The sequence below is a fragment of the Lepisosteus platostomus genome, chromosome 23 (genome assembly GCF_059453375.1).
Source record: "Lepisosteus platostomus isolate fLepPlt1 chromosome 23, fLepPlt1.hap1, whole genome shotgun sequence".
NCBI classification, from domain to species: domain Eukaryota; kingdom Metazoa; phylum Chordata; class Actinopteri; order Semionotiformes; family Lepisosteidae; genus Lepisosteus; species Lepisosteus platostomus.
This window is the reverse complement of record NC_142633.1, coordinates 12,012,585-12,026,752: the sequence shown is the minus strand read 5'-3', so window position 1 is coordinate 12,026,752 and position 14,168 is coordinate 12,012,585. Positions and strand designations below refer to the sequence as shown.

Genomic DNA, 14,168 nt, shown 5'->3' with positions numbered 1-14,168 from the left:
CTCCTCTCTCTTCCTCTCTCGCACTCCGTCACTCACGCTACATGCCAGAGCGCAGACGGACACAGTGTTCCCAGTCCCCGCACACAGACACACACGCGCGTGCTCATACACACACACTCACTTTCAGCCACCACCACCACAACCCCTACCAATGAAAAAATGTAATGGAGGACAGAAGGTGGAGGAACTCCAAGCCAGCAAACCTCAGAGGTGCGTGCTCCTGTACTGAGCTGCACTGACTTGGTGCCTCGGAGAGTCTGGTCTCGGAGAGGACTTCAGCACACAGTAGGCAGGTAAGAGGACTTTGCATTCACTCCAGTAGCTTTCTGGTGCTCCTCCAATGCTTTGTGCATTAAAATGGCAAAGAAAAGCAGATGGCATCTTTGATGGTGCATTCATCTTTCACCTCTCAGACCCATGCAGTTTTCATCTCTCTGTGGATCCCTTTTGCTTTCACGAAGACTGATGACTGATGTTGAATGTTAAAGCGTATCTTCCAAGCATGTGGTGAACTCTGTGAATTCATGTCATGATACTGACGTGTCCTGTTAAAGCAACCCCAGGATATCTTGTTTCTTTTTGTTTTAAACAATATGTCTTTGACAGGCAGTCAAAACTCCGACAAATCATATTTTTAATCGAATTTCGGGATCTGTCAGTCCTGGTCTAGAGTTTCCATGCTGCTCAGTGTTTGTATTTGAAGAAAGAAGGGGTATACATGCCAAGCACAAATCTAGTTGTAACAGGATCTGCAGCACCTACTTTTTAACGTCTGCTCCACAGATCTTTTCTGAGTTGGGTCTAAACAGACTTTCTGGATGACAGTGATGTTTGTAAGTTCAAATGAAGGCTTTCTATAAACATACTGTACAACAATGACTCATGTTCTTTATAACAATAACAGTGAACCAATACTTAATCAACTTTGCATGAGCAATAACGATCTTGTCAGAGAATCTATGCTGCCTTCCCCCAGGTTAATGTGTGTCTGCATCAGCTCTCTATTCAGCTTCCTGCTTTATTCTGGTTTGTGGAAAAACAAATCTTTGAAAGTCAATTTCTGGTCAATACCAACCTTGCAAAAGTAGAATTCCTGTAAGAGAAAATTCAATTTAAACATTTGGAGAGTAGGTGGTATGGATTGTGTTTTAATGGTAAATTGAGCAATAACCATAGGTTCATGCATTTAGACAACACATAGAGCAAAGAACAACTGTATTTTTAAGTTTCCAGTGCTGTCGAATACAGTCCTGACTAGTAAAAGTAATACAGTTGTAATAATATATTTAAGTGTAATATGTTTTTTAAAGGACACCTATCTGTGGCATTTGAAACAACGGACATATACTTCTTAGAAAGTGCAGAAAATGTTTAACAGTAGAGCTTTAAATATGTTTTTACCCCCACAGAAATAAGTGCCCAGGGTTCCAATTCTTCGGTACATAAATAGAGGTTAATGAACTCATCTTCAATTCTAGCAGTTTACATTTTGAAAGTCTAGAGGAATCCTTGTGAAACCAGAATGCGGTAGCTAGAATGTAGCTACACAGTTTTTTATTCCAGGCACCTGTGGGTGTTTATAAAGAAGTGATGCCAATGTTTAATAATACAATCAATGATTTCCCTTTCATTTTATCTGTACCCTTGGGGTATGGTGCTTTAGGTAAGAAATACAGTAGTCCATTGCATTGTTTTATCAATAATGTTTTGGATTTTGAATACCTGTATCAACTGCTCTTCTCTGCGCAAGACTAAAACGCTTCTGTCTAGTAGGATGTTCATTTTACACCAAGGGGAATTCTCTTTTTTTCTTCCTGATCTGCTTTGAGGGAAACAATATCCCTTTAATTAATATGGTAACCAGATTTTTGAGTATTATTCAAAATTAGGTCTAAACAGTATAATTTTGAACATTACTTCCTTAAATTTAATTTCTACAGTTTTTCAATACATACTCCAGTATTTCACATGACCTCTCTATCGCTTTCCCACACAGCCCTGTGGTGAACAAAGATGAATCGATACAAAATCCTAAATCTCTTTCACAGATTGCATTTGATGAAACTTATCTTGTGCTTCTAATGTATGTACAAAGTTTTATATTCTTGAGCAAAAATCATCTTGAGCATTTGGCATCTGTTCTAAATAGATCCACAGGCCAGTCTTTCCATTGCTGATATGCTGCTCTGGTGAAGGAACACAAAGATTTGTCTTCTATATCCGGTTGAAGGCTATTTTTGCAACAGCTGTTATTTTACATTTTGGATCCTTCTGACTGGGAATCTACAATTATTTATCAATTTGTCTCACTGCTACCCATCAGCATAGGAAAACAAAGACTGTGAATGTGCTCCACCATTTAATGAGCTCCACACTGCCTTACAGGAGAGTGAGCCCCAGCTGGAGTGAGAGTGATGTGTCTCACACTGACGGCACTGCACGTCTACAAGCACCCAGTGAGTCCCAGGTGTCACAACGATGCCCAGCCAATTGTGTGCCAACTCTCAACAATTCCCAGGCTTAGACTGCATTGTCTACACTATAGTGCTGAATCAGTACTCCTAGTGAGAGTCTTAAGTGGTTGAGTCATTCAGGAGCCCCAGTAAAGGGACAGATTTTAAACAATTTTACCAACTACATCTAGCTTGTATACATTGTATTCCTGGAAGGAAATGCTCATTTTATATTTAAGGAGAGTGTCCAAGACTTCTTTTAACCCCATGTTCAGCCTTTGAATTTTCAATTCCCCACTCGCTTCTTCCTAGAGAGTTAAAGGAGAAAGATGCTCTCTGTTTTCAGTGCATGATCAGATCTCATATGAGCCTAGACTGTGAACTGTAGCATTTTCTTGGCAAGCTGAGTACAGACCAGCCTTTCACCAAAAGCAGGGCATAGATTCATATTTCGAACCCAGTCAATCAAGGTCACTTCGCACCCAGGAAAGCAGACCTTGGCTCAGGTGACCTGTGCTTGGGTCCACCTTTGACCTGCTCAGCTGATGGCAGGTCCAGGCCAGCCGTTCCCACACGATCGTCACTTTCCACATCCAAATGAAGCACTGAGACCAGTGTAACCCTTCCCAGTGGTCTTGAGTCAAGCATGACAACTAGAATCTGGCACTTCTTGTGGGCCTGAGTTTCTGCTTTGGGCAAGCTGCCCATTTAATTAATTTACAACAAACCTGGCAGTTTTCCGACAGTGAAGAACAGGAAGAGCTGAAGTTCAGGCTTGGAGAAGATAGGTACTGAGATCCTATTTCTGCATCCTGACCACGGCGCCCAGCGCCTTCCACAGTTTACATCTCCCCAATCTAATTAAGATGGTTAAATTATTTTTTAATGAATTATTTCACTATTTTTGTTGTTCTGTGTTTTGTCTTCCATCGGCCCCTGAAAAAGGTCTGTAGTTATTAAGTAAACACAAACTGGGTTAGTCTTGCAAATCAATGTCCCAGCAGACTAAATATCAATGTTTCTTTTTAGCGTACTGACATTACCAACACTGATGTAATCCCATGGCCTGTCTGTCTGCACTGACATGATAAGCCATCAATGCTATTGACTCGTCAAACGATAAGATCGTTAAATATAGTTAAGCCACTCTTGGCTTGTACAATCTGTGCAATCTGTGCAATACGGGTGAGAGCTCCACTTCAGGGGTGAATGTAGCAAGCCCTTTCACATATGCTTTGGATCCTTTGGGGATAAAAAGTGTTAAATAAATGCAAAAGCATTTTCCCTAAGCTATACTCCCTGGGTGGTCCATACATTTGCTACATGTAGAGCAGAATATCTTGGGCTTACCTGTAGAGGAATGGCTGGAAGTGTAGAGGGCTCATAGGGGTCTGTCTGCCTTACTCATTCTCTGTGTGTGGGTAGACAGGACATTGCTCTTGGCCAAGACACCACTAACCATTCCCAACTGGGTGGAGATGGACAATAAAAAAGTAAATTATGATTCTGATTTTTAAAAATAAGAGAAAACAATTCAAAATAAACAGCCTTGCTAAAGTCATAACTATGCAAAGGCTGAGACATCCACAGTTCCCCTGTGCCATTAAAACTAGCCATCTCTCGGGACTTTGCAGAAGAACAGGGATTTGTACCTCAATGTAATGAACAACCAGCAAGCTGTCCTGTCCAGATTTAGAAACTGTGAGAAATGACATATCTGTAGTTCCTGAGCACTGCAAAGGAGATACTTGCTGTGTTCAGTGAGGTGTTAGCACATGCTTAGCATTTAATCAGTTGTACAGTGAAATGCTGCTTTCATTTTGTACTATTTGGATCTGCTTCAAAACTACATTATATATGATTTAGAGTTTTCCTATTGCAATCTGCTCTCAGATTTGGAAATCCTTTATCCCATACATTCCAGTCCATTGCTGGGGTGTCTCTGGGAGTAGGGAGGACTATGCAATAGTGGGTCTCCACTGCTCTCTGGCCAAGCCATCATTGTGTTTAATGCACTGATCCCAGAGTTCATATTTTCTGCGTAGTAACCATCTGCCCTGAAATTGCTCCTTTCAAAGGGCATGGAGTGAGGCCCAACGAGGCAGATCAGTTCCACAATGTCTGTCCCAGGACTGGGGTGGATTTCTGCTTACATCGGGAGTGCAGCCCAGATTATCACCTCCTCCAGGCTTTTAAACCTCCTGGGTCTGAGGATTAACCTAACGATGACTAAATGTGCAAACTCCCAGCAATGCTTCATGTTTAAACATGCCATGGGGTCTTTATATTTAATGTAGTTTCTGTGCCATTTCTATCAAATCTGTATTTGAGATGTCAGCCCCTCTCCGCTCAGGCGCCACCTGTTCCCAAGCGTTGTCCCCCCTGTTCACTCACTCCAGCTACTTTGGAGAGAAATCAACAAGCCAGACACCAAATGTGAGCTCCGTGCTGTTGGCTCTAATGGCATTCTCATTAGCCCTACCTGATGAATGTGCGCAGACACACATCTGCTGGCGGTGTGATGGATGCGTCTCGCCTGACTGCTGCTGCTGGAAGGGAGTGATTTGCTCCGACTGATCCTGTAAAGTCGCTGCGGCACATCCATAAAAAGTCCCCCAGTTTTCTCAGGCACGTTCAGTATCAGACTACTGTCACCTCCGCATACATCAGCTCCATCGCGGCTTTGCAAGGCTGCTAGCTTTTCTACAACTTTTCACGGCTATGGCCAGCGACACTCCTTGCAAAGCCGGAATCAATGCAGTCAAACTCATCACAGCAACGTGAGAGCTTTTTTTAAATGGAGTATCCTGAAATCAGTAGATGTATGATGTCAGTATGTCAGCATGATAAGTACAGGAAAGAGCTCACATGAGTTTGATTCCCTTATCCTCCTTTTCAGACTCTAATTTCAATTTAGCCGAGTTTCAATAACCACAGTTTTAAGCACAGCAGACTGGAGACAGGTGAATGTTTTCTTTTCAAATGGCCATCATTTCTGCATCAAAATCCTGGGCAGTTACCAGAATTATCAAATGATCAAAATACTGACTTTCACTGAGTATTTAACTGAATATTATTGTTTAGTTATTGGAAACTGCTTGGTTTTACTTTGTAATGAAAACATGTTCCAATTGGAATACTGACTCATTTCTGTAGAACAACATTAATTTCTTATTTAATTCCTTACACTTGTAACTGCTTTTCTGGACACTCCCCTTCATCACCACCTGGATGATGCACCACACATCAGCTCTCAGTGGGGAGGAGAACAGAGTAATTAAAGCAATTCACAGATGGGGATTATTAGGAGGTCATGATTAGTAAAGGCCATCCCAGGGCACCAGGACAACACTTCTACTCTTTCCAAAGAATGCCCCTGACCATGGAAGATAAGGACCTTGGTTTTAGCTCTCTTCTGAAAGACCTCACTTTTTTACACAATAGTGTCCCTGTCATTATATTGGAGCATTAGGACCCACAGGTGAGCACTCCCTACCAGCCCCACTAACACCTCTCCCAGCATCAACGCTAGCTTTCCCAGGAGTCTCCCTTCCAGGTACTGGCCAGGCTCACACCTGCTTAGCCTCAGTGCGTTGCCAGTTGTGAGTTGCAGGTTGATATAGCTGCTGCCTACAGCTTTATCACAGCTACAACAGAATGCAAGACTGAAAACCTAACTTTTCGTTACCAGGCTGGTGGAAGAGAACCATTGCAAAACGATATTAATTCAGAAGTTATCCTGAATAAATACAGTAACAACACCCACAATTCACAGTTTCAAGTCTGTTCGGCGAGAGATTAGCCTTCTGCCTCCCAGATCTGAGAGACCTTCCTGGTGATTTGAACATGCTGACAGAATAATCAAAAACCTAAGTCAGCTAATCTAATCTAATACAGTTTAGAAGAAGGCATATGATTGTGCTAATGCATTTTTTCCTCCGGTAATATGATTTCAAATGATCAAAATATCCTTTCTCATTTAAATGCTGTGGAAATTCTAACTTCCCAAATTAGGAATTACTACAGGATAAAATGTAAAATATGTATGGAAATGTATATGATTGTGTATGCTGCTGTCTCCAATCAACTCTAACAGTATTCCTGCAGTTCATCACAGACATGTTATAGAGAAGTAGCATGGGACAGGATGGATTTGGAATCAGGGGAGACTACAATGGGACCTAATTCAAATATTCAGTATCCAGAAAAGCCAATGACATTCTTCAGAACTGAGAGTAAAATATAAACCCCAAGGCATAAGTGGAAACTGCTAGGCAGAGAAACAGCAAAACTGAGTGAGAATAGAAGTCACTTTACACAAAGGGATGTGGAAGTATGATGCAAACTGGTTTCTTTGAATAAATGATTATACAAACTAGGATCAGCTAGGTACTAAAAACTCGACAGGCGAGATGAGCATATGCATATTTTTCAACACTAATATGAAAATCAGCATTCCCATTTCTTCCTTCTCTTGTCAGTCTTAAAGGAATCTAAACTGAAAAAAAGGGTATTTTGTTTTAAATTTATCAGCTTCTTTATTAGAAATATTGTTTCTGGGAGAGTATATAACAGTTATCCTATGAACATTGATCTCTGTGTCAATCTTATACCAGTTGCATTAATTACCTTTAGATGTATGAGTTTTAAAGCACTAGATTATTTACTAATGATCATAAACGTGAGTGCACGACATACATTCTTCCGTTTATGGCACTCAAGCTTCAGTAATCAACACCTTCACATTGGCATTTAAAACTGGGAGCACCTCCCTCTACCGGTGACACTGTGTTATAGCAACTTTACATGAATTTGGGACATTATAATAGCACCCGTAGAAGTCACGTATCCAGTTAGAAACAGTATATATTGTTACTGATTGGAAGGCTTTCACTGTAGTGGTCACTGTACGAGGGGGATCACTGTTGTATAGTCAATGGGTCACTACATCCTGTTCAAACTCGATTTTGTACCCTTTGCGTCACGCGAAAAATGTTTATATTTCCTGTCGAACGCGATGAATTTACTATTGTTTGTTTTTACTATGAGGAGCTATAACTGGTTATTTGCGTTTTTGGTATTATAAAAATATATCAGGCATACTACTTACGAATGTTTTATGCATGCATATAATTTAAAGGTTGAAGCAGTCAGCAGTGCTTGAAAGTGCCGATCCCCATTTTTTATCCGCTTCTTCCAATTCTTCCAAACCAGTACGTCTTTGGACTGTGGAAGCAGACCGCAGCATCCGTATTTTTATTATATCAAAGTTAATACACTTGTGTGAACGTGTGTGTAGGCTGAAACCTACTGTATTTCCTACTTCTCTTCAAAAGCTATTATATATCTATTTTAAATATCTCGTCTAATATAATAGGGATAAGGAAGTGGGTGGAGCAGTGGTTGGCACTGCTGGTTTGATTCACTGTCAGGTGCTAGTCTGTGGGGAGTTTGCATGTTCTTCTTGTGTTGTGGACACTGGTTTGTGCTGACTAGGCTACATTGGCTAATCTGAGCTGAGTCTTTCTCCGTGGCCCTGTGACAGACTGGTGTCCTGTCCAGAGATGGGGTGGCAGTGAACGAGCCCTCTGTCCCATCTTGCACCCTACACTTCAAAGGCACACCATATCCCTGCCGTTTATATCTATCTGTCTTCATTGTTATGTTGAGCTCTTGTCACAAATGATGGCCTTGCCGAACTGCACAAAGGTGAGAACAGAAAACAAGGGTGGTGCAAAAATGAAGTCAAATTAGACAAAGTAAAAAACAATGACACCATTCCCATAAGATAATTGTGCAAATCAAAACTATACATAAGCAAGAGCAGCGCCTATTCCTAACAGTGTACAATACAAGACTGCTCATTTATAAGAGATATACTCACAGTTTTCTAAAAGCAGAACTGTAAAGAGGTGATTTTAATCTTCCTTTAAAAATTCATAAACATTCCTTTCACAAGAGGGTGGCATCATTCCACAGTCTAGGGGCTTAAAACTGAGGGTCTGTCCACCCCTGTCACCTGTGTCTTTCCTCTGCACCTGTGGGACGTTGAGCAGGCTGTTGTTCTGTGAGACGGACTGGGGACATATGGGCTCAGATTAACAGGGCGTTAACCCGTGCAAGTCCAGGGGCTGAGGGAAGAAGCTGTGGCAGGAGCATTGCTCTTAGATTCAGATTACTTGTGTCTTGTTAAAATTCGGGCAGCCGTCTGGCGCATCAGTATTTCTCTTGAAACAGTACAATGAGAGGTATCAGGGGAAAGAGCAGCACAATACTCAAGCCATGATCTTAAGCGTGCATTAATCTCTCACAGTTTCAGGCACGGAAAACATGTGTTGGATTTTCACAGGCTTTCTCAGATGTCAAAAGACGCTTTAGAGACATTTTTAATATGCTGATCAAAGCTCCTTACTGATAATGGAATGGCTGGATATTTTGGATATTCAGTTAAAAAATATTTTGACAAACTGTTCACATTTTGGCTTCCCTGGTGTGGGTGTGTCGTGTCTGTGTTTGTGTCTGGTTGTGTCCTGTGATGGACTGGCCCAGGAAATACCCTGCCTTGCCTTCTCTGCTTGCTGCGACAGGCTCAGACTCCCATGTGACCCATGCCTGTATTGGCTAAAACTGTTAGAAAGTAGAGTAAGGGCTGGTCTTATTTCTATCCTTATCTACTTCAGTCCTGTATTCTCTCATTCTTGCACCAGATTGATAGATTGTTCTGACTCCTAAACCACACTCAGTGTCCAGTGTGGTCCAGTTTAACGCAGGCACATCCCTCGTTTCTGAAGCCGGCCCCTGTCTCTGAAGCCGAGGGCACGAGCTGGGGCTACAAGCAGACCGGCACGACGCCAGCCCCATTTCAGGACACAAACACAGAGGTCAGAGTTCAGAGGTCCAGCCAGCATTTCGAGGGGTGAGAGGAAACCTGCGCGCCCCGAGAAAACCCACGCGAACAGGAGCAGAACATACAAACTCCACACAGAAGGCACCCTAGACCAGAACCCAAGAGCTGTGAGCCTACTAACCACCAGCACAGGGCAGGAATAATGGGGGCTATTCCATCTGTTAAACAGGGGAGAGCACACAGTCAGAGCCGGATTTTGGTGTTTGTAGGCCCTATAGGCACTTTCACTGAATTACATCAATTGACATGATGCACTTGAAACGATTCTAATGCTAAACCACGTGATTGATGGAGCGAGTCGAGCGGCCATCACTTCGATACTTCTGGTTTCTAGAACAGCCGCTAGATAGGGCGCATGAATAGGAATCAAATTATTGATTTGGAGCACCGACAGTCGATCGCAAGCATGCCGTTTCAGCTGGGTTTCCGTTAGTCACTCCTGTTTCCCTCCTTCGTAGGCCCCCAAAATTTCGTAGGCCCTAGGCACCGTGCCTGCAGTGGCTAATGGGAAATCCGGCCCTGCACAAAGCAACAGGATGAGAAGGCGATGCGGATTCCCTGCCGGTAGATTGGACTCCCGCAAGGCTACAGTCGAGCTGTGGGAAGGCTGGGACGCAGGAATTAGCGCAGCTGGGCGATCGAACTGCTGGATTGTCTGTCTCCTGCAGTTTCTCCTGGCATCTAACTGTGGTGTATTAATGCACCGTTATCGGCAGTTGCTTATATTCAAATATAGTAATTAAACAAACTGCAAATTGTTTTGGTAAAATAAAGGAAGGCTTCATGCTTTAAACTTCCACGGTTCCAGCACGTGACTGCGCAGGAAATTCTAAAAAAAAACTGTTTTCCAAAACTCACCCCCCCACTGCGAACAGTTAAAAACTGCTGAAAAGTTGAAAACAGATCACTGAGATGTGAAATCCTCCAGCCCTCACCTTATCATTAATATTCGGAATAATACGGAAAATGCAATCTTATTGCATAATAGCAATTATTCTATCTTATTCCTCCTTGCAGTGGCATTTTAAGACGACGGGGTATGTAGTTACCATTCGTTTACCCTATATAAAGAACACCGGTATTTCATAAAATATTAAACGGAACAAGATCAAATCTCCTTTATTATAACAACATTCTGATTGACCTGCGCAAAAATGACCGTCGGTTAATGATCTTGACATTTAGATAGACGATTCTACATTCCACGCTGCCAAAAGAAGCCTTTTCTACTTTACATGCATATTAAAAACTAAGAAGGCGGCACGCAATCCCATGTTGCCAATTACAGATCTGAAGGGGTTTTGTAGCCTATTTCCAGCGATTTCTAAAAAACACGCAGACCGGGGAAATACCGTGAACTTGGCAGCCTGCCCTCCTTTCGCTGGATGAACATACCTTAAGCCTGGAACAACGAGCGGCAGAGGTAAGAACTAAACGCCAAACTATTGTTAACACGGAAAAGCGCACGAGCAGTCTGCATCTACCCCTGTACATCTGCAGTCCTCGCCCACACCGCGCGTGAAAGCAGCGGTGTTGCTGTGACTACGGCGCGCGTGGCTTATCCAGGTAGCAACCGCAGCATCTGCTCAGCCGTCCCGAGAGCCTCGGATCCGCGTTGCGCCGCGATTAGAGCCGGTTTTAAGTTCCTGCCGGCAGCCTGTCAAATCGGCAAAGCTTGGGGTGGTTTCGGGGTGTGTGTGTGTTTTTCTACGTAGTCAACGGGGTCTTGTTTCGCCAAAGGAATTCAGACTTGAAGGCAACGAATGTGATCATCCCCAAAGCCTTCGCAGAGCTGAACTTTGGTCTCATCCCTGTTCCCCCCCTTAATTCACGCGGTTTCCCCGAATTGCCATGAAACGCGGATACTGTTTTTCGGTGGGAAGGGGCTGTAGTACGCAGCAGTCGTTCTGTGTAAGGAACTGAAGTTAAGTGCGAATGAGATCGCCCTGCATTTTGCGTTTTGCGCACGATAGAACAGGACAAGCTGCCGCAAGAGAGAGGCGAGGAGAGCTCTCGTTGCGCCTTGATATCTCATCACCGATCAGGGGACCAGGGAGCCTTGCTCTGACCTCTTATTTATTCCCAATGCATTTATTGAGTTGAATGGAAATGGTGGAGGGGGACGCAATTTAGCAATTGGGAGGCAACCCGTTGGCAGCGGGTAAGCCTCGGAGGTACGGATCCCGTGGCGATGTGTTTGAGGAGCCGAGCACCCCACCGCTGCCCGGCGCCCAGCCCAGACACGCACTCCTGTCACGCCGCGCTCAGTGGGACAAACTAGGTGACACTGCAGCCACAAGTGCCCCTCGCCGGAGATGACAGAGGAGCCGACTGCTAACACGCCCACGGGAGTGGAGCAAGCAGATAAATATGTGTAATCATTTTTTCAGCCCTGTCTTTAAAATCAATTAAGTTGTCGGTGTGTCTCCTTCGCAGTTGCTTGCCTGTTTCTCTTCTCAGACTGGTTTGAGCTATTTAGTTATGCTAATAAGATCCCTTTACCAGCGTCTGCGCGTTGCTGTGCTTCTTAAAACCAGCTGTTTACCTCGCGAAAACCAGCACGCCGGCTAGTTCGTCTTACCTGTGCGGTATTCTCTCGCTCTCCTTTCCGACTTGAAAAACTCTCTCTCTCACACACACACACACTCGCTCCGTCCTTCACCCCCAACGATTCTTCTCTTTTTTTTTTCTTAGAGTGACAATAATGGGTAAATCGGAAAGCCAGATGGACATTGTAGAAAAATCGAGCAAAGCGGGCAAGCGGCGCTGGAGCGTGGCGGAGATCGGACTGACGGTGCTGCTGTTGCTGGTCAGTTGCGCGCTGGCCGGCCTGGCGGTGCTCTACACCTCGGCCATGAAAGGTAAGTTTGGGGGGGCACCCCATCCTCTTGCCCGCGCACCCCTAAAAACCCCTCTCTCGGAGGTCAGTTCAAGAAGACGCGAATCCTACTGCTCTGCGTTAGGCTGGGATAAGGGAAATAATGGCTGGAGTAGACTACCAGCCGAACTGTTCATATTATAAATAATTATTACTGAAGTAAGCCTATTTTAAATTATTTCGTTTAGCTATATAACCAATTATTCTCATTGTTGACAACAAAAATATTTTTTTTTACGTTTATTTCGTAGCCTAACAGCTTGCCTTAAAGTTTCTAAGATCGGAGTTTAGCCAATATCCAGCGAAGAAGCATTTAGGCTAATATTGATATCGACGAATTAAGAAATCGTATGTCTCGGTTGATGGTTTCGAATGGAGGTTTCCTTTTGGTTTTACTGCAGAATATTAGTGGACGCAGAGATCTGTTAACATACTGTATATAGATCTGAATATAATATATGAAAACGTTATGTTCTACCACTTAAATAATTCATTATTTTCAAAGGAACAGCTGCCGGGAGCTGTCAACGTTCATTACAGATAAAAAGAAAAAGACTATTATTTTTACAGTAAAAGTAGTATAAGGTTATTTTCCAATGTTGCAGATTTCAAGGTGGGCTATATGCAGGATGAATGCAGGTGTTTGACCCTCTGTAAAAACACTCATTTACACAGAATTACGCATATAACCTTTATACCCGCCGAGGCCTAGTCTGCAGTTATTTACACCGGAATTAGAAAAGTTTATTTCTCCCATAGCTACATCATAAATAAGTCAAGGAGCGGGCGCAGCGACTGACAACATGTTTGACGGTTATAATGCAACATGACATTGTTGGAATGCATTTTTACATTTTAATTCAGAATTCAATATAGTCATCTAAAACACAAGGTATTTTTCCACACAAAAAGTAGAGACACGCAGGGAGCTATTGGTAAGCAAGCTGTGGACATTTTTTATGACTTGTATTTTGAATAACATTTTTTAGAATCCGAAATCTGTGATACCAAAGATGCATCTGTAGGGCCTTTTTCAACCAATATAGAGTGACTTTGCACAGATAAGAGCTTCGCTGAACGTTAGAAAAGGATCATTAGTTTTCTAATGATGAAAAAAGAACGGAAAATAATTTAAAGCAATCACAATTGTTGCTGTTGGTAATCCAGATTGCAGACGCGTTTTTTAGATAAAGCAAAAACCGTTTCGCACAGAAACGCCTCCCTTTTTGTATGTGTAAAATAACCTCAAGTCCTCTAAATTGTGAGTCTGGCTTCACTGACTTCGCTGAAAGCTGAAAAGTAGTGGGACACGAGTCCCTGGGTAAAGCGCTCACCTCTCTCACCCCTGAGTCGCTGTTAACCGCACAGCACTGATCCACCAGCACTCGGTACAAACGATAAATGAGCGACTCTTCTTGCGCACCCACGCATCCTGACTGCCAAGTTACGGAAAAAGCTTAGATACATCAAGACTATGTTTTTTCTAAGCTCATTTTTTTCCCCAAATTTCTTGTATCAATTGTTCAACTGACTGTCCCAAAGAGCAAGCGGTTTTAACTAGCATAGATACATTATCTATTCATGCTCACAAGATTATGCCTTCATACAGCTGTAGACGAGACGTAGTGTAAAAAAACAAGAAAGTGGCAGCTTGGCATATGGCTACGACAGGCGACCGAATTCCTTTTCCTGGAAAGACTTGCTGTATCTCCCGACCTCCTATCAAAGATAATCTTTTTTTTTATCTTTTTTTGTTACCACTCTGCACACAAACCGTTCACAGCCGTGACCGTAGAAGTGAATTGACGCAATCTGGAGTGGATACTACCGATGGCGGGTATCCTCTTGGGTGCTTATCTGCTCGGTGTTAAATATTCTGTACTCGAAGGAGCTGGGATTGGAGTTAAGGGGGTGTTAGCTTTGGAGAAGT

The 14,168-nt window shown here is 43.0% G+C and overlaps 1 protein-coding gene across 6 annotated transcripts in view; it reads left to right on the top strand.

The window, feature by feature from the left end:
* The window catches only part of mmel1 (membrane metalloendopeptidase like 1), a 36,833-nt gene continuing 22,665 nt past the window's right edge, over positions 1-14,168 (top strand). Inside the window, exons 1-2 of one of the 6 annotated variants that reach the window (XM_088617559.1) lie at positions 1-293; positions 12,055-12,221. In XM_088617559.1, the coding sequence (XP_088473685.1) occupies positions 12,065-12,221 (157 nt within the window). In that variant the 5' untranslated portion in view covers positions 1-293; positions 12,055-12,064. Of the gene's footprint in view, positions 294-10,651; positions 10,784-10,843; positions 10,927-11,132; positions 11,735-11,760; positions 11,949-12,054; positions 12,222-14,168 lie in introns of those variants that run through there. The other 5 variants (XM_088617563.1, XM_088617564.1, XM_088617558.1 and 2 more) reach the window with 5 other exon arrangements.